Source organism: Trichosurus vulpecula, chromosome 2, assembly GCF_011100635.1.
Source record: "Trichosurus vulpecula isolate mTriVul1 chromosome 2, mTriVul1.pri, whole genome shotgun sequence".
NCBI classification, from domain to species: Eukaryota; Metazoa; Chordata; class Mammalia; order Diprotodontia; family Phalangeridae; genus Trichosurus; species Trichosurus vulpecula.
The window spans coordinates 35,760,232-35,786,276 of NC_050574.1; the positions used below are offsets into that span (position 1 = coordinate 35,760,232).

The 26,045-nt window shown below is 53.5% G+C and overlaps 2 protein-coding genes across 4 annotated transcripts; both read left to right on the top strand.

Annotated features, from left to right (window-relative positions):
* Window positions 1-5,387: 5,387 nt before the first annotated feature.
* Window positions 5,388-18,009, top strand: HNRNPL (heterogeneous nuclear ribonucleoprotein L). Of its 3 annotated transcripts, XM_036745181.1 has the most exons (13): window positions 5,388-5,711; window positions 7,607-7,725; window positions 10,063-10,300; window positions 10,403-10,488; window positions 11,008-11,104; window positions 11,328-11,400; window positions 14,538-14,609; window positions 14,721-15,001; window positions 15,598-15,719; window positions 16,269-16,470; window positions 16,934-16,991; window positions 17,105-17,200; window positions 17,653-18,009. In XM_036745181.1, the coding sequence occupies exons 1-13, from the start codon at window positions 5,388-5,390 to the stop codon at window positions 17,709-17,711; spliced, it is 1,827 nt and encodes a 608-aa protein (XP_036601076.1). In that variant the 3' UTR covers window positions 17,712-18,009. The 3 variants fall into 3 exon arrangements, with proteins under 3 accessions (XP_036601076.1, XP_036601075.1, XP_036601077.1); XM_036745180.1 differs by having other exon boundaries at window positions 14,538-15,001; XM_036745182.1 differs by having other exon boundaries at window positions 5,388-5,522; window positions 14,538-15,001.
* A 2,753-nt stretch (window positions 18,010-20,762) lies between these two features.
* ECH1 (enoyl-CoA hydratase 1) lies at window positions 20,763-26,024 on the top strand. The gene is made up of 10 exons (XM_036746314.1): window positions 20,763-21,010; window positions 21,676-21,862; window positions 22,578-22,666; window positions 23,284-23,408; window positions 23,527-23,575; window positions 23,804-23,868; window positions 23,951-24,021; window positions 24,118-24,189; window positions 24,595-24,745; window positions 25,599-26,024. Exons 1-10 carry the CDS (start codon window positions 20,821-20,823, stop codon window positions 25,701-25,703), a joined length of 1,104 nt encoding a protein of 367 aa, XP_036602209.1. The 5' UTR covers window positions 20,763-20,820; the 3' UTR covers window positions 25,704-26,024.
* Window positions 26,025-26,045: the final 21 nt, after the last annotated feature.

The following is a 26,045-nucleotide window of genomic DNA, read 5'->3' on the forward strand; positions in this document are numbered from 1 at the left end:
CCGTGGAGCTGAGATCTCATCCTTCCAACAGTGCAGATCACAGTCCAGCAAGACCTCCTCCCATGTCCTTCTTGTCTGGGTCTTCCCATAACCAAAGCTCTAGACACCTTCTTCTCAGTCTTTTAACAATAGAAGAACCATGGTGGTGCATCCATTGTATTGATTGACACAATAATTTTTTTTCAAAAGTTTTAAAATAATTGTACTATAATCTGTCCTATCTGTATAAATTCACTTTAAATACAAATAATTACAAGCAGATGTTATAATGTTACTTCAAAATAAGAATTTTTATCCTGCCATCCTGGCAAAGGTAGAAAGGTCATGGGTCAGCTCAACCCTTTGAGGTAGTCTTAAATTCCAATCCTTCTGTATTAAGAGGCCTTCAGCTGTTCCTCTAACTCTCCTTTGGCCTTTGATGTATGATCAGCCTACTTCCTTTTCCCTTCCTATGCTTTGTGGATGAGATGAAATGTTTTTGCGTCACTGATAGGCACATCCTCATTTGAGATATGTATGCCTGTTTGTCATCTATTTGGTCACATGTAATTTTGATCCTTCTGAGATGCTGGTGTTCTATGGTTAGCATCACCAGGAAAATGGTGGTGTCAGAAAGATGGAATTTTTATGTTAGGGACTGGATGGCATTTGTGGGAAGTGTTGTGAAACCTCTGGACTGCAGCCCAACATGACTTGTCCCTTGGAGAGCATTTTGAGTTAGCCCATCCACATACTGATCTTTGACAGATGCATATGCCTTTTAAACATTTGGGTTAGTTGGTGAGCTCCCTGTGCATCCACATCTCTTTTCTTACACAGTCCCCCCGCCCTTTTTTTGTCTCCTTGGAATTGTGTCATTACAGTCTCAAGAGAGAGCTGCTCACACCTCTCAGGCTTCTGATTTCTGCTGTTGGATTTTAGGTCAGGAAGGTGTGCAGGAACAAGATGACATCACCACCACCTGTCTGCCCACCACCCCAGACCAATGGGGCAACTGTTGCCAGGCACTGTGGAGGCCCATGAGTTATAGGGCAGGTGGAGGTTCAGGAAGGATGTCAGTGTACCCCAAAAGCATTCCCAGTGTGATCCATCCCAGAGTTGGGTTTTTTTTTCACTTTGAATTTTCCTGGGGCTATGTCCAGTGGGAATGATTTCTTTGGGCAAATCTAATGCTTTTGTTTACTTTGTGGGATCCTGGTTTTTAGGGGGTTCCCCCTATAAGTCCTCTCATACCACCAGAGCTGTCTCCCCATCCCTATCTCCTCCAGCTTCACATCCTGGGTTCCTTCTCTGCCTGGAGCATCCCATGGGGTGGGGGGTCTTTAGTCAGGGAGCTTCCTGCCTCCTCAGGGGAGAGGGGGCGGGGCTATCTCAGCTTGGCTTCCTCCAGGACCTGGGGTGGGGCTCACAGAGAATCTGAATGACTATTGTGGTGTGTTTGTGGGGTGGGGGTGGGGGGATGAACCCAGATATTCTGAGTTCCATACTCTCTCCTCCTTCCATACCCTGGGTTATGAAGAGGGATGAGGAGTGCATGGAGGAAGTTTGTCAAATGTTATGGCCTTGAATGGGAAGAATTTATTTACAGTGTGGTCTCAGCTAATTGCTGAGACATTCAAGGAACAGAGACTTCTCAGAGACAGTCTGGGACAGAGACACTTCAGGGATAGCCAAAGAAGAAACACCCTAGAGACAGAGAGATTTCAGAGACCCGCAGAAACAGTGTATAGGCAAAGCCACTTCATAGAGATGGCAGCCAGAAGCAGCTAAGGGGCAGACAGAGACTTCTGTGTGAGCTCACAAGACTAGCTAGCATCAGCATCTCCTATTGTTCTAGGGAGAGAAGTCTCCTCCCCTCCAGCGACTGGGCCTCACTGGGCCTTTTTACATACTCACACACACAGTGGCAGTTGGTCTGACTCTTGTCTCCTTGGGACAGCTGAGCCCCTTTGTCCATGGAGGGCTGGTCGTCAATGTCCCTTTGTGCCCCTTTTGCACAGAATTATTTCCCATTCCCAAAGTTTACAGAGATGCTCTCTCAGGCGACCCTTGGGACTGAGCAGGGGTTATCCTTCCCCATTGTACACCAAGGAAACAGACTCTGGACAAGGCCAAGAGCTCAGCTAGGATCACGAGGTGCCCAGGGCCTCCTGGCTCCCAGCCCAAGCTTCCTTTTCCACCACGCCCAGTTAGGATGGCTGCATCCTCCAATGGTGTATGGGCCTCGGAGGACAGGAAGAGTGTGTGTGGGGGGGCATGCAAGGAGGTAGTCAGACCCATACAACTTTAGCCCCCAGTAATAATAGTTCCAGTAAACTGAATGATCTTGGGCAAGTCTTTCCCTCTCTGGCCTTCAATATCCCTACTTCTATATAAAGGGAAGTGCTTGCTCCCTTTCAGTGGTGACATTGACTGCTAAGAGGCAGGGATGGGGCTGGAATCAGGGTGCAATCTCTGTGTGCACCATGAGGTGGCGCTCTGAACCCAGGCTGATCCAGCTCCCTTACCTGCACCTGCTTATACTCTGTGTCCTGAGTTACCTTTCAGTCTGTTGGCACAGGAGCAGGTGAAACTTCCCTGGGTGCTGAGGTTCTGGGACTTTTCCACTTAGTGCTCCAGTCTAGGGTTGGTCAGAAGATAGAATACTGGATCTGAAGTCAGAGGATCTATCTACCTGGGTGAACAAGTCACTTAACCTAAATGGGCTTCAGTTTCCTCATGTGAAAAATGAGGGGGCTGGATTAAATGGCATCTGATGTCCTTTCTAGATCCCAAGGGAGATCATGGAGTCTCTTAGGCTGAGGGCATGAATATATTTCCAACGATAATTCATAACTTATATGGCTCACGTTTCTTCCCTACCGCCACCCCATTCCACTGAAATTCTAATCTTCCCAAGTTTTCAGGACCCAAAAGGATTACCCACCCGGAGATTAGAGTACATTGACTGAATTCAATCAAAAGTGAAAACTATGTAATTCAAACACTGGAGTTTCTGAGTTCAGCCTCTTCTGCCAGTGTCTGTATCTTCCTCTACCTCTCATCTGTCTTCTGTGGTTTATTTTCACATGCCCATCTGAATGCTGTTCTAGGGGCATACTCTCCAGACACCTTGATTTCAAAGCTTCTTGGGGAGGAGGAAATTATCTCCCTATCATCCTGTCCCAGCCAGCAGGCCAGGCTAATGCTAACACTCTGCATGTCCAGTTTTTAAAGTCACTGTTCTCAGCATCCAGCTTTGGAGAGGTAGACAAGTCTGCCACTAGACAGTGCAGTCAGCTGAGGAATGAGGTCAGATGCAATCTCTTATACTTTTTTTCAGGTCTCTGGCCTATTTCTCTGACATTCCTGCCAAACAGGCTCTCCAGTCCAGAGAGAAAGAGAAAGAGAGAGCTCATGAGCTCCCAACTAACACTGTCAGCCTTTAAGGAACCCCTTCAGAGCTCAAGACCTTGCCCAACACTGACAGATGTTCTTTACAACAGCTGAACCTCTCCACCCTTACTTCTCTTTGGCATTTAATGAAACGAGATGAGGAAGGACAGGTGTAATGTAAAATGGTAAAATGAGAGAGTCAGAATAAATCAGGGATTTCTTAACTTGGTGTCCATGTGTAATGATAATGTACAATTACACCATGAATCTGGGTTTTAAAAAATATTTTGGTAACTATATTTCAACAATTTTTTCCTTTGTATTTCTATGTATTTTATTTTATAGACTTAAAAACATTATTCTGAGAAGGTATCCATAGGCTTACTTAGATTGACAAAGGGGGCGATAACACAAGAAAATTGAAGAATCCCTGGAACAGCTTGTCGGGTTCCTTCTAGCTCTGCCCTGATTGTTCTAGTTAGGTTAGGGGATTTCCCCAAACAACTTTTAATCAACCAATTATTAAGTTCCTACTCCGATTCAGGCCCAAAGGCAGAAATGAAACAGTCCCAGGCCTCCAGGAGCAGCAATGGATTCCACTAAAGGGAAAAAACCTGTACGCATAGAACTACAGACCAAATGAATACCAAGTCCTGGGAGGGGGAGGGGCAGGAAAGGACTTGGGTAGGACGGAGGAGATCCTAAGAGATGGAGGTGACCCAGCCTGGGGAACGGGGAGCTGTGAAGGCGGATGCCAGGCAGGTGGGGGAGCTCGCGCTGGATGCTGGACGGCAGTTCTGGCGGAACCGGGGTCCCTTTTTATTGGGGGGGGACTCACTGGGTAGAAGGGGGAGAGCTACCTTCAGCACCCAAGGGACCAGTGAATGAGTGCGTTCTGCGTGCGTACACACGCCTTGTCTAGGCACAGGCACCGGGTGGGGCTGGGGGGCACGCCAGGATTCTGTGGCCAGTGAAGGGGGGCTGCTTGGCCAAGGTCACGGCTGCCAGGCTCAGGCGGGGGCTGAATCACCTCCTGGAGCCACGTCCGGACGGAAGCTTGCGGGGTGTGGGGGAGGGCAGGACAAAAGGACATTGAGCCTTCCTGGCTGCCCCCAGCTCTGACCGAGTTTCGGCCGTGGGTAGGAGGGTCTGCTCGCCTAGAGTTTAAGCTAATAGGATTTAGAGATGGAGGGCCTGATTGATCGTCTAGGCTCCCCTCCCCGCCCCCATTTTAAAGAGGAGGAAACTGAGGCCCAGAGGTTGAGTAAGGTAGCAGGAACGAGTTACTTCTCTGGAAGTAAGATGGATATGTATTTTCAGCACTGGGGACATGGCCGGCTACTGTCATTTCGGATGCTACAGTGCATTTCGTCCCCACACCCTTTCATTCCGCAATTCCCCTTCCAGTCCCCTTCTCCACGCCCTTCGGCGAACCCCGTGACACTGCCCCGCCCGCTTCTCCCAATGCCTGTGGGCAGGTGATTGTGGCCTCGCCCCACCCCCTTCACACTAAGGCACAAATCATCATCGAGGATCTCCGGACAGGCAATGGCTTCAACCACTGAGGGGAGGGGGGGGAACCTGTCACGGTCATGGGAGGAAGAATTGGTGGCCTGAAGCAATCAGCCTCCAATATAGCCGGATTGACGGGGCGACCAGCCAATGAACGCAGAGGGAGGCGGGGCTTCATCTGCGCGCCGGGAGCAGAGCAGGCCCGAACTCAAAAAAGGGCCATGGTCAGGCCCTATCAGACTTGACTTTGTTGCCAGGCGGGATTGCGCCGGGAGCGCGCACAAGGGAGGAGGGGCAGAGAGCGGTGGCCCAGGCAGGGCCAATCAAAGTCCACCTCAGCGGGCGGGGGGGGCGGAACTGGCACCTAAGTGACAGGCAATACTACCAATGAGGATGCTAGAGGGGCGGGGCGGGGGTGCTCCCCCTATCGGGAGGGGGCGGCGGGTGACGGGCGGGTCCCTCCCCCAATGAGAGGCGGGGGGAGGCGGGTTCGCGCCGCCATGTCGCGGAGGCTGCTGCCCCGGGCGGAGAAGCGGCGGCGGCGGCAAGAGCAGCGGCAGCAACTGGAGGAGCCGCAGGAGCACCAGGAACCACAGCAGCTGCAGCGGCGGCGCCGGCGGGCGGCGGGAGCCATGGTGAAGATGGCGGCGGCGGGCGGTGGTGGTGGCGGCGGCCGTTACTACGGTGGAGGCGGAGGAGGCGGCGGCGGCGGCGGCAGCGAGGGCGGCCGGGCCCCAAAGCGGCTAAAGACGGACAACGCTGGCGAGCAGCACGGAGGCGGCGGGGGAGGAGCCGGGGCGGCGGGAGGAGGCGGCGGCGGAGGGGTGAGGCGGGGCCGGGGCCTAGCGGGGCTGGCAGGCGGGCGGGATGGGAGCCTCATTTTGGGCCGGGCGGGCGCGCGCCGGCCTCGTGCCGTTGGGGCCGCGGGGGGGAGGGGCGAACGTTTTCAGGGAGGCTCTAGCCGGCTGGGCTCGCGCTGCGGGAGCCGCCACTGCGCGTGCGCGCGGGGCCTCCGAGGCGTGTGCTCCTGGGGCGGGGGAGGGAGGATGGTCGGGTGCCCGCTGGCGCTCGCCTCCACAATTTGCGCCTGCGCGCTCTGCTCGCGTGGGTGGCAGTTGGGAGGCTGCGCGCGAAGGCTGGTGGGGGGGTGATGCTAATGCGCGGCTCGATTTTTGCGCCTGCGCAGTAGGTCTGCCATCCATCTCCTGATTCGTCTGTTGGTCACACGTGGTGGTACCTTTCTCTTTTTGTGGCTGACGCTTGTAGAAGATTCGAGTGTTGCCATGGTCTTAAATATCCACTCTCTAAGTAGCTAATGCCTCTTTCCCCATTCCAGCTTGTGGCTTCCTGGCCTCCCCACATGTAGAATGCTAGTGCCCTGTTTCCAGCCCAGGGCCTACCCCTTGCGTCCTGGGAAGGGGGGTTCCCTAATCTCTCCATTTCACTTTCCTAATCTGATGACGCTCCCTTCCTGCCTGGGCCTTGTGTCCCTTTCACCCTGCAGCCGTCTCCTTCCTTCCTCCCACCCCTAGCCAGATGGAGCGGGCAGAGATCAGCTATCCTTGATCCCTCGAAGGGCCTCTTTGGAAGGGGGAGTTGATGGGCCCAGCCCCTTTCTATAGTTATGAAATAGAGGCCCTTTTGCCCCTGTTTTGGACAGGGCAAGGTATTGGGGAATTTCTCAGCCGTGTCTGGTGTGAGGCTACTGCCCTTTGAGGGCTGGATCTCTGCTTTTCCTTGAGTACTGGAGATGACCACTAAGGACCTTAGATTGGGGGCGGGGGAGCTCCGCTAGACTACTCTGTGGGCTGCTGACCCCCTTCATTGGGGGTGGGCTGGGCTGTTCTTTCTCTGAAATGTAACTTCTCCTGCAGACAGTAATTGGCTAATCCCTGGGCTTTAGATTTAGAGAGGACCTTTCTTACCCTTTGACCTAGTGAGGTAGTTCCTTGCCTACTTCTAAGGAGACAAGTAGAGAACTAGACTTGGAACTGGGATGATCAGAGTTCAGATCCTGCCCCAGTCATTCACTAGCTGTGTCACCCTGGGCAAGTCACTTAAGCTCTTTCAGCTTCAGTTTACTTCATCTGTAAAATGAGGAGCTGAATCTGATGGTCTCTAAAGACCCTTCAGCTTCTCAATCTGATCTTTAGATGGAAGAAGGATGGGTTAACCAAGGAGTTGGAGTAGGATGGATGACCTTCCAGGAAGAGTAGGCTTCTGGCAATCTGAGGCTCCCATCCTCCCCAGTGTTTTTTAGTTATGAGATTCCATGGGAGTGTGGCCAAGGCAAACAGGGCCTTGGGATGTTGGCAGTCCATGAGTGCAGCCTGGTCTGAAGCAGGACGCAACGCAGGCTTGTCCTTGTATGGGCTCTGCTTCCTCCTCCCTTTTTGTTTTTAATCTCTTCGTAGTCACAGTCTGAGGTCTCCAAATAACTTGTTTCCTCTCAGCAGGCTCCACCTTTAGCTGGAGAAGCATGCTATGTTGGTTGGGAGCGGGGGATGGGGAGGGGGCCTGAGAGCTTCCTTCATCAGGGGCTTTACCTCAGCTGTTTATTTTTCTAAATTCTCTTTATTGATGGCTTTTGTCTTTACATCACAGTCATATCTTGACTGATCTTTTGAATTTGAGGTATTTTGGATTCTCTGGGAGTTTCTGTAAGTGAGCAATAGCTTACAGGGAGAAAATGAAACAGGGCCTTGTTTCCTTTCCTCAGGAAAATTACGATGACCCCCATAAAACCCCAGCCTCCCCGGTCGTCCATATAAGAGGCCTGATTGATGGTGTGGTGGAAGCTGATCTGGTGGAGGCCTTACAGGAATTTGGGCCTATCAGGTATGGTGGGATGGGGGGCTGGAGAAGTCATGATGATTTCACTGTTGTCTTTTCTAGCCAAGTCTGGCCGAGGGTGCTCTGTTTGCTCCTCATTATCTTGATAGAATCATTTGTTACGCTTAGGAGCGAGTACAGAGGAGAAGAGATTTTTCAATTAACAACAACCTCTTTTCTGTTCTTACTTGCACCCTCTCAATTGGGAGTAAAGGAAAAACAAAGCCCTGGTAATCAGTAACGCATAATCAACCAAAATTCCATATTGACTGTCCAAAAAATGTCTCATTGTGCATCCTGAGGCTTTTAGCTCTCTCTCATGAGGTGGGAAGCAAGGATTTTCATTGGTTCTTTGAAATCAGGGTTGGCCATTTTATTAACCAGCATTCTTAAGTCTTCTGAAGTTGTTTGTCTTTATGATATTGCTGTTCTTGTCTAAATTGTTCTCCTGGTTCAGTCTACTTCCCTCTGTCTCATTTTGTCCACGTTCTCTCAGGTTTTTCTGAAAACATCCTCTTCATTTCTCACAGCACAATAGTATATCACATTCAGATGTGATAATATGTTCAGCCATTCCCCAATTGATGGCCGTCCCTTGGGTTGCAGTTCTTTGCTGCTCCAAACAGAGCTGCTATAAATACTTTTGTGCACACAGGCCCGCTCCCTCTTTTCTATGAACTCTTGGTCTCATAGTGGTTTCTCTGTTTAAAGGGTATGCACAGTTCGGTGACTTTGGGCATTGGTCCAAATTGCTTTCCAGAAGGGCTGCACTAATTCAGAGTTCCATCAGCAGGGCATTAATATGCCTGCTTCCCCCCGCCCCTCCCCCCCACATATGTCACGTGTCTTTTCCTGATCAGCTTTATCAATCTGGTAAGTGTGAGTCAGGACCTCAGAGTTGCTTCAGTTTAACATTGCTCTAATCAGTGATTTGGAGCATTTTTTTTTTCACAAGGCTGATAGCTTAGGGGTAGCACAGTGGCTCAGTGGGTAGAGCGCTGGGCCTGAAGTCAGGAAGACTCAACTTGGAGGGTTCAGATCTGGCCTCAGACACATACTGGCTGTGTGACCCTGAGCAAGTCCCTTCACCCTGCTTGCTTCAGGAAACAGCAAGTGATTCCAGGGTCTTTGCCAAGAAAAAAACCCAAATGGGGTCATGAAGAGTCAGACGTGACTGAATAAAATTGATAGCTCAGATTTCTTCTTTGGAACATTTATCCTGTTTATATCCTTACACCATTTTTCAGTTGGGGAATGTGGTTTTTCTACCAAAGACTGGGTGTTAGCATTCCATGGCTTTGCCTATTGCTGCTACCCCATTCTTTCATCCTGGTCTCAGCAGTTCAGCTCATGCACATGCACATATGTCTAAGTAAACTTCACCAAAGAGAGAATTGGGTTTTCCAGTTTTGTGTGTAATTTGGTCTTAGGATTGATTTGACTTGGCAGCTTTGTCAGGCCATGTGCCCCGACAAGTCTGTGTCATCCACATTATTCCCCAAACCTCAGAGTTTTAGCTTATGCATTTTTAGGAGAGGTTGGTCCTTTTCTTTTTGGAGTCCCAGATTTATTGTATAGTGGGAAGGTCACTGAATTTCTGGAGTCAGAGACTCAGGTTTGAATCTTGACTGAGCTGCTTTGCTTGCGTATTTGAGACCTTGGCCAAGTCAACCCTCATAAGATCATGCTTTCTTCATCTGTAAAAGGTGAGGGCTGGACAGAAGTATCCCTAAGGCTTTTTCAGGCTCTAAATCTGTGATCCACGCATTGTATGCTTTTAGTTTCTGGTCAGAATTAACCACCTCCCCATCAGTTGAGTTCAGGAAGCCTGTCCATACCTGGAGTAGAGCTTCTCCTTCCTTGCCACTTATTCCTGCCCTCTTGGTGTCCTGAGGGCCTACTTGGCCCTTTTCAGGGGCACCAACACAGGCCTGCCTGATGGCACTGTGGCCTTCCCCACTCAGTGTGTGGTAGATGTTTTCATGTTTTCGCTTTAGAGGCAGCCCCCAGTGAGCTCCCCCTTGGGACCCCTTTCCTACCGAGAGTCACTCCTATAATTCACTATCACATTTAGGAACTAGAGGATTTTGAGGGCAAAATGATAAGTTCTAAGCCAAGAGATAGTTTAGCTTCTTGTCCAATGCCTTTATTTTACGATCTGAAGCCCCGAAGACTGAGATGACTCTTCCCCCAGCAGGTCTGGCATCCTGGCTCCCAGGGTTTTTTCTCCTTGTGTGTTCTGGTGCCCACATTCATTTTGTGGTGAGGCAGTGTCAGCCATCAGGCTTGCTGCTTCCCAACACCTTCTCTGGGAGGATTAAAGAAGCCTCTTCTCTCCTCTAGTTATGTGGTGGTGATGCCCAAAAAGAGGCAGGCTCTGGTAGAGTTTGAAGACATCCTGGGGGCCTGCAATGCTGTGAACTATGCAGCGGACAACCAGATCTACATTGCTGGCCACCCTGCCTTTGTCAACTACTCGACCAGCCAGAAGATCTCCAGGCCCGGCGACACTGACGATTCACGGAGTGTCAACAGTGTGCTGCTCTTCACTATCCTGAATCCCATCTACTCCATTACAACGGTGAGCTTGGGGGCCCAGTTACAGTTCTGAGCTGGGAGGGATGGCCAAAAGAGTTGCCTACCGTCTTAGTTGACCACCTCTTGTCTGTGTTTGGTTCCTCAGGATGTCCTTTATACCATCTGCAATCCTTGTGGCCCTGTCCAGAGAATTGTCATTTTTCGAAAGAATGGAGTCCAGGCCATGGTAGAATATCCTTGGTGACTGGAGTGTGATGAGCCTCCAGAAGTTGAGGGGGTGCAGCTCTCGAGGGCAGGTGGCCAGGGCACATTGGCCACCTTGCTTGCCCAGGTGACATCTCAGTGACTGCTGTAGTTTGTCATTTGGAACAGGAGGCTGGAGGTTGTAGCTATGGTGCTCATTCAGCAAGGCTGACAGGAATGCATACCCCAAAGTCACTTAACCACTAAGACTTAGTTTTTTCATCTACAATGTGGGCACAGTTGGGCACTACTTGTTTTTACAAGATTTGTCATGTTACAGGAATGTGAGCTGCTAGTCACTGCTGGTTGTTCACATATTACGTGCATCAGGTGAGACCAAACTTGGACATTGTAACTCTTGGTCCAGTCTGGCTGGCCCCCTCAAGTGAGGGCCGACAGCTACTAGGAAATGAGTTTGTGTCCAGGGTCCCCTCACAGAGGGCTGGGGTTGGTAGGAGGCTGGCACACTTTCTCTCTTTTAGGACCGTTTCCTTAACTTTTGTTCACATTTGACTCCGTGCAGAGTGCTCAACGAGCCAAAGCGTCCCTCAATGGGGCTGACATCTACTCTGGCTGTTGTACTCTTAAGATTGAATACGCTAAGGTGAGTGAGCCTGCCTGGAGCTACTGGCAGACTGGCTGCCTAGGGGATGACTTTCCCCAACCCCACCACCCCCCCAAGGGTCCTGAGGGCCCAAGACCATCCAGGACTGGGAGCAGGGCTAGCACCCAGACCTCCTGACTGCTTGCAGGTGTTCCTGCTCCTTGCAGCATTTCAGACTGAGTTACTATTGCTTTACACTGACATTCTTTCTCTCTGTGTATAGCCGACACGTCTGAATGTATTCAAGAATGATCAGGATACCTGGGACTATACCAACCCCAACCTCAGTGGACAAGGTAACCTTGATGCCTTCTTTGTCTCTCACTTCCCCCCTCTCCCTGCCATGCCTGTCAGGCGACTCGCACACTCCTAGGCCGGCCTCAGTGTCATGTAATGCCATTGGACTTAGGGCAGATCAGGGGAGGGAGCAGGTGGTCTTCTGTGGCCACCAGCTGGTGGCTCCTGCTTGGCACCCAACCAAGAAAAGGGGACCATGGGAGCCGAGTCCTTGGGCAAGGAGCCCATCTGTAAGCTATTGCTTTGTCTGAGCTCCTGGCCTCTGGGCTGTGTCATCCCCTCAGACACTGGCCCTAGGGATAGCCCCTCCTGTCTTTGCAGGCACTTTGATCACTGGGTCAGGTCAGGGGTGAAGCACTGGGCTCTGGAGCAAAAGGGACCTCAGAGGTCAGCGGGTCTGCCCCCACTAAGCTCATCTTATTGAAAGGGAAACCAGACCCAGAGAAATTAAAGGATGGTATGCCAAGGGTGCTGCAGAGCTGGGGATTGAACCCAGGTTCTCTGGCTGTAAATCTATGAATTCTTTTCCAAAGTGTCCCACCATCTCAGGACACAAAGGTACCTGTGGGTCAGCCTAGTAATGGGGTACTCCAGCTCAGAAAGGCAGGAACCACTTGGGCTGCCCTGGGCTTGAAGGAAAACAGAATAGTTACCACTAATTTGCTCACTAAAGAAGTGGGGGTGGGGTGGGGTGTGTCTGGCCCTGGAGCCTGCAGGTTTAGGCTGAGGCCTTGTGTCTGGGCAGGGAGGAAGGCGTCTTCTGTCCTCAGTTGGGGGTAGGAGAGAGGCCTGCCAGCCCCTCAGGGTGTCCTCTGCCTTGTTGCTCAGCCAGTAGCACACATGGAGGACAGGAGCAGCCAGCCCTTCATTCACCAAGACTTAGCCGACTTCTTGGTTGGAGAAGGCAGGGAGTGGTGTTGCTGCCCTGGGGGCTCCTCCCCTCTGCTGGTCCCCTCTGGGGAAGTGGAGGGGCAGGGCTGGGCGGGCGGGCAGCAGGGGCTTCTCTTGGGGCACTCGCCCTGCTCTCCTCATCGTGGCAGGCCGTCCTCTGTTCCTGAGGCCAGCCCCCCATTTGTGACTCCCAGAGTGAACAATGGCATTACATGAGTTGTGACAGAAACATGAAAAGCCCAGCTTTCTTCTCCAAGGTACATTGATAGAACAGGCGCAGAGCGGCGGGGCGGGGAGCCGCCCTGGCGCTCGGAGTGAGCGGGGGTTCGGCAGCCCCCCTGGGGACCGTGCCCTTGGCGGCTCTGCCTCTGTACAGCGCTCATGAACACACAGGGTAGGACCCCCTAGCTCTTCTTGGAGAGAACACGCAGCCTCCTTCAGGTACCAGAAACAGCTGCAGATTTGAGCTCACTACATCAAGAACACCACACCGCGCTCCAAGGAACAGCTACAAGCACAGAGACAGAGAGAGACAGAGACAGAGAGAGAGACTCAACAGGGCGGCAGCCGCTGCTTTTTTTATTATGATGGTTTTTTTTTTTTAAATAAAGTCAAAACCAAACTTTGAACCCACGAATGTACACAGAAGTAGGAAACACAGAACAGAGGTTTTCTCCTAACCAGCCCAGCGGCGCTCTTTTCGGAGAACGTTTCATAAGCCGAAGTAGATTCCAGTGGCCCTCCAAGACTATAGGATCCTCCTCTCCATTCCTCGCCATATTGGTTGTTAAGTTTTTTGGTTTGGGGAGGGCTTTTTTTTTCCGTTTTGGTTTTTCTCTGCAGTCATCGGCTGCCCACCTATTACGTACCAACTGGAGATCCAAACCCCAACCAAACCCAACAAGGGTCAAACAGCTCAGAACACACAGCGATGTCCCGGCGCGTAGCTGGGGCGCGTCACGAGGCACAAGGCGGGCATAGCGGGGCCATGGGCACACTCGCATAACAGACGCGCCAGACACGCACACGGAGAGCCAGCTACACAGGCAGCAGCCGCACCCCTCCACCGCACCCCACCGCAGCACACAAATGTTGAGGAGGCGCAAACACGGAGGAAGGAACACTTTCCACTTATACACCACTATTGGCCACTTTCTGATCTCTGCTGAGGACAGAACATCTGTGAGCCAGTTTTTGTTTAATCAGAAAATTGACTTGAAAAGAAAAATAAATGAAAAAAAAATTGTAGCGGATTTGTAACGTAAATTGTATTTATGACTGTAAAACCATGTGATGCAGGGTCGCAGTGTATGTTTGATGGGACGCCATCTTTCAGAACTGTGCTAACTCACTGTTGAAGCGTCCAATGGTAAGAGAAAATACAGATTTGTTTTATGTGACAAATGGACATTGTACTCTGTACTTCTGTAAGTAGCCCTTTTCCATCTTTGTAATGACTGACTGTTGGAATAAACCCAGTATGAAATGCAGCTGGCGGGACGGCAACATTGTATGGCTCCGGGAACGTTCACGCCTTGTCCATGATTGCTCATTTTAACGGATTCCTGCTTTTGTCAGCCTCCTTGGAGCTGGGGGGAGGGGGTACTGGGACCTTGTGTTCTTAGCTTTTACTCCCTAGTGGCCACGTGAGGTGGATTCGGGGACTGTACCCCTGAGTACCCAAGGAATGCCGAGAGATTCGAATGGGGTTGGGAGAGGCGAGGTAGGCCTTCCAGGGCCCTTCTATCTGCGAAGTTTTGATATTTCCATTTTTTCCCACACCTATCCTTTGGGCCCATCTTTTGTCAAACAATTGGAGATCCATTAACCATTTGGGATAAAGGTCCCTTTTGTACCGTTCCAGGCTTCGTATAATCTAGGATGGAATGGGGACTAAGGCGTATCACAGAGGAAAGTGGGGCAGAGACCCTCTTAAAACACAGGGTGTCTGGCCCATCGGTAGGAACAGGACCGCATGCCCCCCTCCCCAAGGCTCCTTGTGCCTTTGGAAGAACTGAATTTGTCTCTTGACAGATAGCAGCTTCAGGCTTCAGGCCTCTGCCCCTAGCCTCACGTGGCCTTAAGAGGAAGCCAGCTCCCAGCAGCCCCTGGGACAGCAGGCTCAGTATGGTTTGCCATACCTGGGGCTTTGAGAATTCTTACTACAGGTGCAGAGGCCCCTAGAGAGGGAAAGAAGTGCCCCCTTCCTCCTGGATGAGGTTCTGACATTTGTCTCTGTCCACAGGTGACCCCGGCAGCAATCCGAATAAGCGTCAGAGACAGCCTCCTCTCCTGGGAGATCACCCCGCAGAATATGGTGAGGGCAGGGGGTTCCCCTCCGTGGACTCCCGTGGCTCATGCGACCCTGCCCGCCGTCCGCCCCGCAAATTCTCACCCGTCCTCCCTCTCTTTCCTTCCCACCCCCCAGGAGGGCCTCACGGTGGGTACCACAGCCATTACCATGATGAGGGCTACGGGCCCCCTCCACCTCACTACGAAGGGAGAAGGATGGGCCCACCAGTAGGGGGCCATCGTCGGGGCCCAAGCCGATATGGCCCTCAGTATGGCCACCCCCCGCCCCCTCCCCCACCGCCTGAGTATGGCCCCCACGCAGACAGCCCTGTGCTGATGGTATATGGCCTTGACCAGTCCAAGATGAATTGTGACCGTGTCTTCAATGTCTTCTGTCTCTACGGCAATGTGGAGAAGGTAAGCTCGGGACAGAGCTGGCAGGCAAGCCAGCAGCTAGTGTAACAGCCTGTGGGGGCGTTGCTAGGGGCCTAGAGCAGGGAGAGGAGGCCGAAGCGGGCGGGCTTTGTCTTAGCCCATGGCAGGGGAAGGTCAGAATGAACTTTGGAGTTCAGGGAATCGTAGGTCAGCACCAGGGCTGGGGAACCTACGTCCTCGAGGCCATATGTGGCCCTCAAGGTCCTCAAGTGTGACCCTTTAATAAAAGGATTTGTTCTGCAAAATTTGGACTCAGTCAAAAGGCTGCACCCAAGGACCTAGAATGCCATAGGTTTCCCACCCGATAGCCCCTTGGGGCCTCAGTTATTTGATCTGTAAAATGAGGAAGGATAGATTAGAAGGTCTAGGAAGTCTCATAGAATAATAAATCCCTTTTGATTTGGGGATGGGGTGGACTCAGTGGATGCCAACTTGTGCTTCTCAGGCACTCTTAGCAAGTGTGGACAGCCCATGGTGGGTCCTCCTAGTTTTAGGACAGTATCCCTGCCCAGGTGAGGTCTAGGTCCTTTGGGTGCAGCCTGCTGATGGGCGGGACTCTTTTCTCTCTCACTCCCTAGGTTAAGTTCATGAAGAGTAAGCCGGGGGCTGCCATGGTAGAGATGGCGGATGGCTATGCGGTGGACAGAGCGATCACTCACCTCAACAACAACTTCATGTTTGGCCAGAAGCTCAATGTGTGGTGAGTCATCCATCCCGCTTGGCCCTTTTCCCCACTGCGGGGTCTCCCTTCCAGGGGGCTGTTGGCAGGCTGCATTAAAGAAAAGAGGCCTGGATAGGTCAGCAGGAAAGGGGAGAGGGAGAAAGGGCAAAAAGAAGCCAGACTGTCCTAACTTGGGTGGACGAGATGGAGAGAGTCGACACCACAGTGGGGACCTTCTTGTGGCCTTGGCCTCGAAGCAGGGCTTTGGGAAATACGGGCTTTCTTTCCAGGCATTTCACCAAAGTGCTGAGAAAAGAGGTATGGGGGGCGGGGGTGGGGGGGTGTGTACAGCCAGTGGTATAGGTGTTGCTATGATATGCCTAGAGGTTGCCACTGAGTCACTGCAGGAAGGTCTGCCCAGCTGGGGAGGGGTGGGGGCGTGGGGAAGCAGGAAGGAAGGAAATTTTTGAGGGTGGGTGTTGGCACCCCTGGGTTGGGGAAGGGGAGACGTGTGTCACAGAGATAATGGAACAATGGAACGTGGCTTTTTGTCTTTCCTCTCTCTTCCCCTCCCCCATTCCACAATAGCGTTTCCAAGCAACAGGCCATCATGCCTGGTCAGTCCTATGGGCTGGAAGATGGGTCGTGCAGCTACAAAGACTTTAGTGGCTCACGCAACAATCGGTTCTCCACCCCGGAGCAGGCGGCTAAGAACAGGATCCAGCACCCCAGCAATGTGCTGCATTTCTTCAATGCACCCCTGGAGGTTACTGAAGACAACTTCTTTGAGGTGAGGAAGGTGCTGGGTCTCTCCTCCCAGGTTGTGCTTTGTGCCCTGCCCCAGCTTGCTGAGAGGCCACGTGGCTCTTCTCCCTGCCCTGAGGGGGTTGGAAACACTAGACAGATGCTTTGGAAATGGGAACACCTAAGTAGCTCTGAGGGCCAGTAAGTTGTGTAAGACAGAGCAGCCAGCTGTGGTTCAGAGTCCAGCGTCAGCCTGCCACATGGCCTGGCCTGAGGATTGCAGAGAGCAGTCTGGAGGGGCCTGTAATTAGTCCATAGTCAGGGAGCTGCCATAAGTTGGAGGCTTAGTAGCCTTGGAGTCAGGAACACTCCCTTGGGACATAGTGATCTGGGAGGTGCTTTCCAACTCTTGAGTCTGGTCTATGAAGACTCCCCAGACCAGCTTTCTGAAAGCCAGCTCCAAACCTTGGGGCATATCTAAGACTCAGTTTCCTTTCTTTGCTTTCCAGATCTGTGATGAGCTAGGAGTGAAGCGGCCTGCTTCGGTGAAGGTGTTTTCAGGGAAAAGTGAGTGAGGGGGAGATTCCCCCGGGTGGGGTGGTGAGTCCACAGCTCTTGCCTTTTGCCTGAGCTATGGCCTGACCCTTTTCTTTCTGACTGCTTGGGTGCTTTGGTTGCAGGTGAAAGAAGCTCCTCGGGCCTGTTGGAGTGGGAGTCCAAGAGTGATGCTCTGGAGACCCTGGGCTTCCTGAACCATTACCAGATGAAGAATCCAAGTGAGTGGCCCAGACCCCAGCCACAGGCTATGGGGAGGGGAGGGCCGGGATACGACCTGCAGACTGCTGGCAACGTCCCGGATGCTCCTAAAAGCTGGTGGACAGCTGCCCAGGGCAGGAGGAGAGAGCCCCAAGGTGGGGCAGGAGTTGTCCCTCAGGTCTGCCTTAGACTGAGTCTAGGCTGGGCTGTGGTTAGGGAGTCCCAGGCTTTCAAGTCTTGAGAACAGTCCATTGTTTGCACCCAAGTGGGAGGGGCAGGGCCCTATCCCCTGCCTCCTCCCTGGGAGCTGTTGGGGCCTGTCAGGTCGGTGGGGGAGCTGGAATCAGGCCTTGGCTTCCCAAGCTGTCCCTTGTGGGCTGGGGCTTGTTTCCAGAAGGTGTAGAAGGGGCCAGGTCTGCCTTTCTTAATGAATCCTCCCCTCCCTGACCTGGTGTGTCTTTTTCTCCTCTAGATGGTCCTTATCCCTACACCCTGAAGCTGTGTTTCTCCACCGCTCAGCACGCTTCCTAATTGCACACCCAGGACTACAAGGCCCAAGCAGGAAGCCCACCCTCCTTTCCTTTCTGCCGTTTTTTGCAAAAGTTCTTGTATTCCTTTTCTAATGCTAGTTTTAGTAGAGGCTTAACCATAATGGAAACCCTGCAACTCTGGGGAGGGGGAGTCTCCATCTCCAAGATTAACCTTCACTTTTTGAAATTATTGTACATGTGATTTTTTTTTTCCTGTTCATACATTTGTGCTGCCTGCCCCTGTGCTTCCAGCACATTTCAATAAAATTGTTTGGAAAATAAACGTTGTGGTTATATGACCAGTGTGTTTTTTCATCCTTCCTGCCCAACCTGGAAGCCCAGCTGCAATCTGTAGTCAAGGCTGGGACTGCCTTGGCTTTCGTATTTACATCTCTGGTGTCGAGCAGTCAGCAAACATTGAATAAGTGCCCGTTTGTGCCAGGCAGGCAGTGTGCTGAGCCTTGAGGACACAAAGGAGGCAAAGGACAGTCCCGGAGCTGGGCTTCGAATGAGCTGATACAGGATACCAACAAGCTGATACAGGATAAAGAGTGCAGGTACTGGAATTAAGGTCATGGAGAAGGGCCATTTTAGTTGGGACCTAAAGGAACCCAGGAGGAAGAAGAGGCAGAGATGAGAGAGGGGTCTTGTTCATGGAACAGCTTGGAAGCCAGTGTCGAAGGATCAGAGAGGATGTGTTGGGGAGTGGTGTAAGAAGCGCAGAAACATGGTAGGGGGCAGGTTAGGAAGAGCTTTGGAGGCCAAAGAGCATTTTGTATTCTAGGGAGTCACAGGAGTTAGAGGGAGAGTGTGTGAGCTATGGTCATTCCTGTGTTTCTGGTGGCTAAATGCATGAGGATGGATTGGAGTGGGGAGAGACCCCTCAGCAGCTGTTGGAGTGATCCAAGGGTGAGGAAGGCCTGCTCCACAATGGTGACAGTGTCAGGAGAGGGGAGGGTGTTTGGGAGATACTGTGACAGGCCTTGACCTCAGATATGGGGGTGACAAGTCAGGAATGACCCCTAGGTTGGAGGAGTCTGAGGGACTGAGGATGGTGTTGCCCTCTATGGTAACAGGCAAAGTAGGGGGATTTATGGGGAAAGAGAACGAGTTGTGTTCTGAACAAATTTAAACTATATTGGACATCCAGTTTGATCTTTCTGAAAGGCAGTTGGAGATATGAGATGAGGTCAGTGGAGAGGTTGGGGCAGAAAAGGTAGATTTTGAAAATCACTAGTATAGAGATGGTCATTAAAGCCTTGGGAGGTGGTGAGATCACCAAATGAAGCAATATGGAGGGAGAAGAGAAGGCTGCCCAGGACTAAGTGAGGGATACCTATATTCAGAGGGCATGATTTTGAGGAGAATCTAGCAAAGGAGACAGGAGGGGTAAGAGAAAGAAGGGGGGAAAGAGGGGAGAGAGAAAGGGAAGGGAGAAGGGAGGAGAGAGAAAGAAGGGGGGAGAGACAGAAGGAGAGAGAAAGAGAGACAGAAGGGGGAGAGGGAAGGGAGGGGAGAGAGACTGAGATGGGGGAGAGAGACAGAAGTGGGGGGACAGAAGTGGGGAGACAGGAGAGAGACAGAAGCGGGGAGAGAAGGAGGAGAGGGGAGAGAAACAGTCATCCACAGTGTCAAAGTCCACAGAGATATCAAGGAGAATGAGGACTGAGAAAAAGCCACTGGATTTGGCAACCAAGAGATCACTCATCACTTTGGAGAAAATGCAAAAGCCAGATTATTAGGGGTTAAGAAGAGGGTGGAGGCAGCCTGGGTATAGATGGCCTTTCTGAGGAGTTTAGCTACAAAGGGCAGAAGAAAAATTGAATGATAGCCAGGAGAGAAGGATCATGTGAGGGTTTTTTTCAGGATGCAGAAGACATGTCTCTAAGGCAGGAGGGAATGAGCCAGTAGAGAGGGAGAGATTGAAAATAAGTAAGGGAGGTGTCATAGCTGGGTGGTGCTGTGGTTAGAACACTGGCCCTGAACCCTCAGGAGGACCTGAGTTCAAATTTGACCTTTGTGACCCTGGGCAAGTTACTTAACCCCCATTGCCCTTCCCCTCACACACCCCCCCCCAAAAGAAAGAAAATAAAGGTGGGCATGACAGAATTGAGTGGCTGGGAGTAGTGGATACTCTGGGGAGGGTCTGAGACAACAACCATCAGGATTCTGATTGGGTGGTGGCTATGAGTCCCTCAAAGGAAGAGAAGGGGGGAACCAAAAAGTGGTGACGGAGAGACAGAAGTATTCCAGGTCACCCTCCTGGAACAGTGAGCCCAGGGGAATGAGCGCAGGCAAAGCCAGGGCTGGAAAGGGAGCGAGGGATCCGTCATCAGACAGGAGCCAGGTAGATGGGAGGTGTGGGGACCAGGAGATAAGGGCTGAAGGGAAGTTCCTGGCGGGCACCGTGGAGAGGATGGTGGAGTTAGGGTGATGGAGGGGATGAGAAGTCAGGAGTCCCTCCGCGGGCTGCGAGTCATAGGAATATGCACAGTAGAGATGGCCAGGGGCGAGGACGTCCATCACTGATACAGCGCCCCGGACGAAGCTGGACGTCAGGCAGACATGGGCAGCACAAGACGGAAGGCCCTGTCAGATGGACGTGGGGCAGCAGGAGGTGGGCTCTGGCACGTTGCTCCCCTCCCTTTGTTCCTTCTTCCCTCCCTTCTTCCCCTCCTCCCTTCTCTTTTTTTCTTCCTTCTTTCCTCCCCTCCCTTTTTCCTCCCTTCTTTCTTCTCCCATTTTTCCTTCTCTCCCTTTTTTCCTCTTTCCTTCCCTCCCTTCCTTCCTTAGTTTCTCCCCCCCCTCCCCAGATTTGGTCACTTGGTGGTGGGGGCGGGGCCTCCCTTCCCCAGGCCCCGCCCACTGGCCACAGGATCCCTTCAGGCCTCACAACAAGTCTCCTTCTTCAGCTCTAGCATTCCTCCGGGGCTCGGAGTGGGGGAGGGGCACCCCTCCCGGCCGTGGCCCTGACCTAGAGGCTCCCGAGGGCGGCCCGGGGGCGGAGCCTCACAGAAGCCCCGCCCCTCAGCCCACCCTACTTTCTGTTTGCCCTCACTCGCCATGGCGGCGGAGCGCCTTCGGGATGCGGGGACGGCCGGGGAAACAAGATGGCGCCCTGCCGTTCCTCAACGTGGCCGCGGCGCACCGCCCCCGGGCACCGCCCCCACCCAAGAGAGCGGGGCCTCGTCCCCGCCCCCTTCCAATGTGGTGTCACCCTGTGGCGCAGTCTGCACGTTGTAGTCGGGATGTCGGTTGCGGCCTCAGCTTCCCGCGGGCTCCGGAGCCTCCTGCTGCGGCGTGAGTCCCACAGTCCGGGGCTCGGGGTGGAGGTCGTGAGCTCGGGGCGGCAGGAGGGGCCCGGGTCCGAGTCCTCCCCTCACCAGCTGACGCCTCCCCCAGTCCGGCCAGCTCGACCTTTCCCCTACTTCGTGTTTAGACCTCGCTCCTCCAGTCGGCGGCGTGACCTCTCACCCACATCAGAGTCCTGACCCTTCCCGGCCTCCTGTAGCCCCTACCTCACCGCTGTCCTGTCTCCCCGGAGCCCCCGTCCCCTCCCTCCAGTCCGGCCTCCCTGAAGCCCCCTCCCCCTCTCTCCAGTCTTGTCCCCCTCCCCTCTCCTAGTCTACGGTGTATTGGTAATTGAGGTGGCATGCTAATTAAGAAAAAGAAAACAGTGAAAAAGTCCCACCTTAATTACCAATGCAACCCTGAGCCCCCTCCCCTCTCCTAGTCTTCCCGGAGCCCCCTCCAGCTCTGGAGTACCCTCCCCCTCCCTCCAGCTCTGCCCCCATCTCCTAGTCTCCCCCAGAACCCCCTCGCTCTCCAATCCCCCCCTCCCCCACCTCTCTCCTACTCTCCCTGGAGCCTCCTCCCATTTTCTTGTCCTTCCCCCTTCCCCCAATCCCACTTGTTTTCCTGAAATTTAGGGTAATTGGAGTCTCTTTGCCCTCCCCCAAACCCAGGACTGATGGCCAACCATGCCCCCCACCTCAGCTTCCGTCCCTTGAGCTCCTCTAAGGAGCTTGCAGCAACCCCGGCAAAAGAACACGACTATGAGTCCCTCAAAGTGACCGAAGCTGGGGACCATGTCCTGCACGTGGAGATAAACCGGCCAGAAAAGAGGAATGCCATGAACAAGGCGTTCTGGAGGTCTGGGCTGGGGGTGAAGCTGGGAGGGCTTCCTGGCAGGGGGAGGCCAGTGGCCAACTGAGTCTGTAGTGTCTGAGGCCCTCCAGTGACCTGGGCCTTCATTCATTCACTCAACATTTAGTAAGCAAATAATCCCCCTGTGCCTAGCATTGTGCTGGGCTGGGGGGAGGCATAGAAAACCCCACCTGGTATGGGCCAGCCCTCTGCCACTTAGAGTGTTAGCTGAGAGCCAGGACCTGATCCCAGGGTGTTCTGACTCCAAGGCCCGCTCCTTATGCATTAGGCCACCTGGTAGTGTTATAGAAGACCAGGTGTCTTCACTTGTACAGTAAGTATGCCATGGGGTGGGGGGCAGGAAGGAGGCTTAAAAGGATGGGTAAGAATTGGGCCAGCCACTAGGAGGAGGGGAGATCACAAGGGCAGGCAGCAAGGAGACCCCTGAGAATCTGTGGGGCAGAGTCAGGACCAGAGATCACCTTGTTCAGGAAGAAGTTGGCCGGGTAGGGTGTTCTCGGGTGGTGACCATGGGGAAAGGCTTGATCAGGCGTTTTAAAAGCGCCTATTATGTGCCAGGTGCACAGGGGGACCCGTGAGGGAGAGAAAAGACTGGGCATTGATAGAAGGGGAATTGAGGCACACACTAACAGGGCAGCTGGCGTACAGTGACTCTGGCCCAGGGCTCCCTGGAAGCCCTGACCTGGCCCTCTTTTCACAGGGAGATGGTGGAATGTTTCAACAAGATTGCCAAGGACCCCCATTGCAGGGCTGTGGTGTTTTCGGGGGCTGGAAAGATGTTCTCATCAGGTATCTCCAGAGCCCCACTCTGGGCCCCCAGCCCCAGGGCACAGGCTTCTGGCCTGGAGTAATGTCCTCAGGTTCCCCTCCATCTCCTTTAGCTTCTCAGGGGGAGCCTCTGTCCCAGCCTGGGGCTCCTTGGAGCCCTTCCTGGCCTGGGAGTCTGTCTCCCCATCATTTTACCTAGATGAGGAAAGTGAGTTGCCCATGGTCACAGGTAACCCCTCTGAGTTTTGAACTCGGGTCCTCTGACTCCCAGCTTCAGCATTCTTCACTCGAGCCTGGGCCTGGATCACAGGGCATGCCCCGTCAGGGAAGGGACCCACTCTTCATTCTCATTTTCCGTAGTTGAGGGTCATGACGTTATGATCAGGGACCTCAGAAGGGACCTCAGAAGATGCCAGTGGGTGATTTGTTAAGGCTTTTAAAGTGCCTTCCTCACAGCCCCATTGGGCTAGGTATGAGTGAAAATATTATCGCCACGTTACAGATGGGCACATAGAGGCACAGGGGTCATGCAGCCAATTTCAGAGATTGGACGTAAGGTTTCCTGACTGAGAAGTCATAGGGGGTGGAGAGGCAGACTTGGGGAGACGATTCCAGGTCATCCCTCACCCTCCCTCCAGGTATTGACCTTATGGATATGAGTGGAGAGCTGATCCAGCCACAAGGGCAGGACACAGCCCGGGTCAGTTGGAATTTACGAGAATTTATTGCCCAACACCAGGAGACCTTCAATGTCATTGAGAAGGTGGGATTGCCCCCTTACCTGGAGGAAGGGGCAGGCCCAGCCCCACCCTATGGTGGTGGTTGGGGGAGGTCCTGGGCAGCTCCCTTGGCCCACCTCTGACCCTCTCGATCCCTTTCAGTGCCCCAAGCCTGTCATCGCTGCTATCCATGGTGGTTGCATTGGAGCAGGTGAGTCTGGGGGGGACTTCCTCAGTCCTGGCCCAGGACCCTGAGCCCCCTCTGGCTCTGGTCCCTTGACAGAAGTGGGAGGGACTTGGTGAGGCCATCCAAGTTGCCACAAAGGCCCCTCTGAATCCAGGGCCCTTTTCACCTCCTCCCCCATGCCATCTCCAGAGTCTTCTTTTTTTTTTTTTGTGGCCCAGTAATTTCTTGAGCCACTTTGCCTGTGCCTTCCAGGAGTGGACCTCATCACTGCCTGTGATATCAGATACTGTGCTGAGGATGCCTGGTTCCAGGTGAAGGTGAGTAGAAGCTCAGGCCGGGGGGACCCCCCTGGGTAAATGACTGGAAAGTTCAGCTCCTCTCTCCTAATCTCGCACACAGGAGGTAGACATTGGTCTGGCTGCAGATGTGGGGACACTCCAGCGTCTGCCCCGGGTCATGGGGAGCCAAAGGTGTGGCAGGCAGGCAGCAGGGCTTTGGGGAGGAGGGAAAAGGAAGGGGTGGGCTCGGGGTCAGAATCTCACTAAGCTCAACGTCCCCTTCCCTAGCCTGGTGAACGAGTTGGTCTTCACTGCCCGAAAGATGATGGCTGATGAAGCTGTGAGCAGCGGGCTGGTCAGGTAAGCCCCCAGACCTCTCCTTCCTCAGTGCCCTGCTCCAGGAGGGAATTTCAGGATTCCACATCTGGGGAGGGGACTCAAGAGTACCCAGCTCCCAGCCATGACCTCAGTAAGTCTGGGTCCTAGCCCTCCAACCCTACTCTGGAACCCAGGGGTGCTGGGCATTTGCTGTGGGTTCCAGATGCAGCCTCCGTGTCCCCTCCTAGGGGATCCCCCCAGGCCCATTCAGAACTGGGACACTGGGCCTCCTGAACCCTTCCATCCAGGCATCATTGTCCTCCTTTCCAGCCAAGGCCTTGAGGTCCCAGCACTTCCCGAGGAGAGCCGAGTCCTCACTGCCCACTCCCCTAGACCCCCGTGGGCCCTAAGGCTTGGCTGACTCGGGTCCTCTCCACCCACCCTTAGCCGAGTGTTTAAGGACCGTGAGTCCCTCCTGGCAGGGGCCCTTGCTCTGGCCGATGAAATCTCCAGCAAGAGCCCTGTGGCTGTGCAGAGCAGCAAAGTCAACCTGATCTACTCCCGGGACCACTCCGTGCCCGAAAGTCTCAACTTCATGGTGAGCGCCCACCCCCAGGCCCTTCACCCTCGGCACAGTTGGCCCATTCTTCTGACGCCCTCCCCTACTGCCGAGGCTCTTCCAGTCAAGCCCCTACTATGTGCCAAGCATTGGGCTATGAAGACAAGATAGGCCCTGCCCTCGGGACAGGAGACAGCATGAGGGCAGCCATGCACAAACAGGGCACAGACTGGAGAAATGGGACAGAAGCCAGGCCAGAGGGCTCCTCACACCCCAGCCGCCTTCAGGCAGGAGGCCTCAGGCCTCGCCAGCCAGGATGTGGGGGGCAGGTGGGAGGGGCCCTGGAGGGGTGGGGCGCAGGAGGAGGAGGAGCGTGAGCCCCGTTTGGTGCGGGCCTCAGAAACCCCTCCTCCCCCCCCCCCCCCCAGCATTGCCCTTCTTCCTGGTCCGATCCCTGACACCTGCCGGGTTCCTTTTCCTAACCTTGCTTAATAAACGTGGATTGCTTGGTTGCTTGGTGCTTCCCCCGTCTGCTTTCCCCACCGGCCTTGACTCTCTCCTAACCAGGGTCCCACGTATTCAGAGTGGCCCTCCCTGCCTCTGTAGGAGGCGCAGCCAGGGGGTTGCCATAGTGCACAGAGCACTAGGCCCGAGCCAGGGAGATTTAGCTTCCTGAGCTCCAATCCAATCTCAGATGCTTCCTAGCTGTGTGACCCTGGGCAAGTCACTTCCCCGTTTGCCTCTGTTTCCTCATCTGCAAAATGATCTGGAGAAGGAAATGTCAAGCCCCTCCAGTATCTTTACCAAGAAAACCCCAGACGGGGTCACCAAGAGTCAGACAGGACCCAACTGCCTTCTGATTGGTTTCTCCCCTTCTCCCTCCTGTCTCCAGACTGCTTGGAATATGAGTATGCTGCAGACGGAAGACATAGTCAAGTCGGTCCAGGCTGCCTTGGAGAAGAAGGAGCTGAAGAGCATCAGCTTCTCCAAACTCTGAATGCTCTTTGCCCTGCCCCATCCCCCACCCCCACCCCCACCCTGTGATCCTAGAGACCATTCTAGCCCCCTTTGCCCTATTGAAAAGGGCTTTGTAGCTCACAGCATTCTTCTCGTGGTGGGGGTTGGTCACCCAAAGTCACACAAGGCAGCAAGTTTGGGTAGGAGACAGATTGGAGCTGCATCCCCTGCCTTTTTTTGGCCCCCTGCACACCACGAGGCCCCCCCCCCCACTTCCCTTCAGAGGGGTATGTGTGTGTGGTGGGGCTGGGGGGGGGGGACGACCTATCTCTGTAATAAAGTCATTCTGTGAACACAGTGACTCCAAGTGCACTTTGCTAGT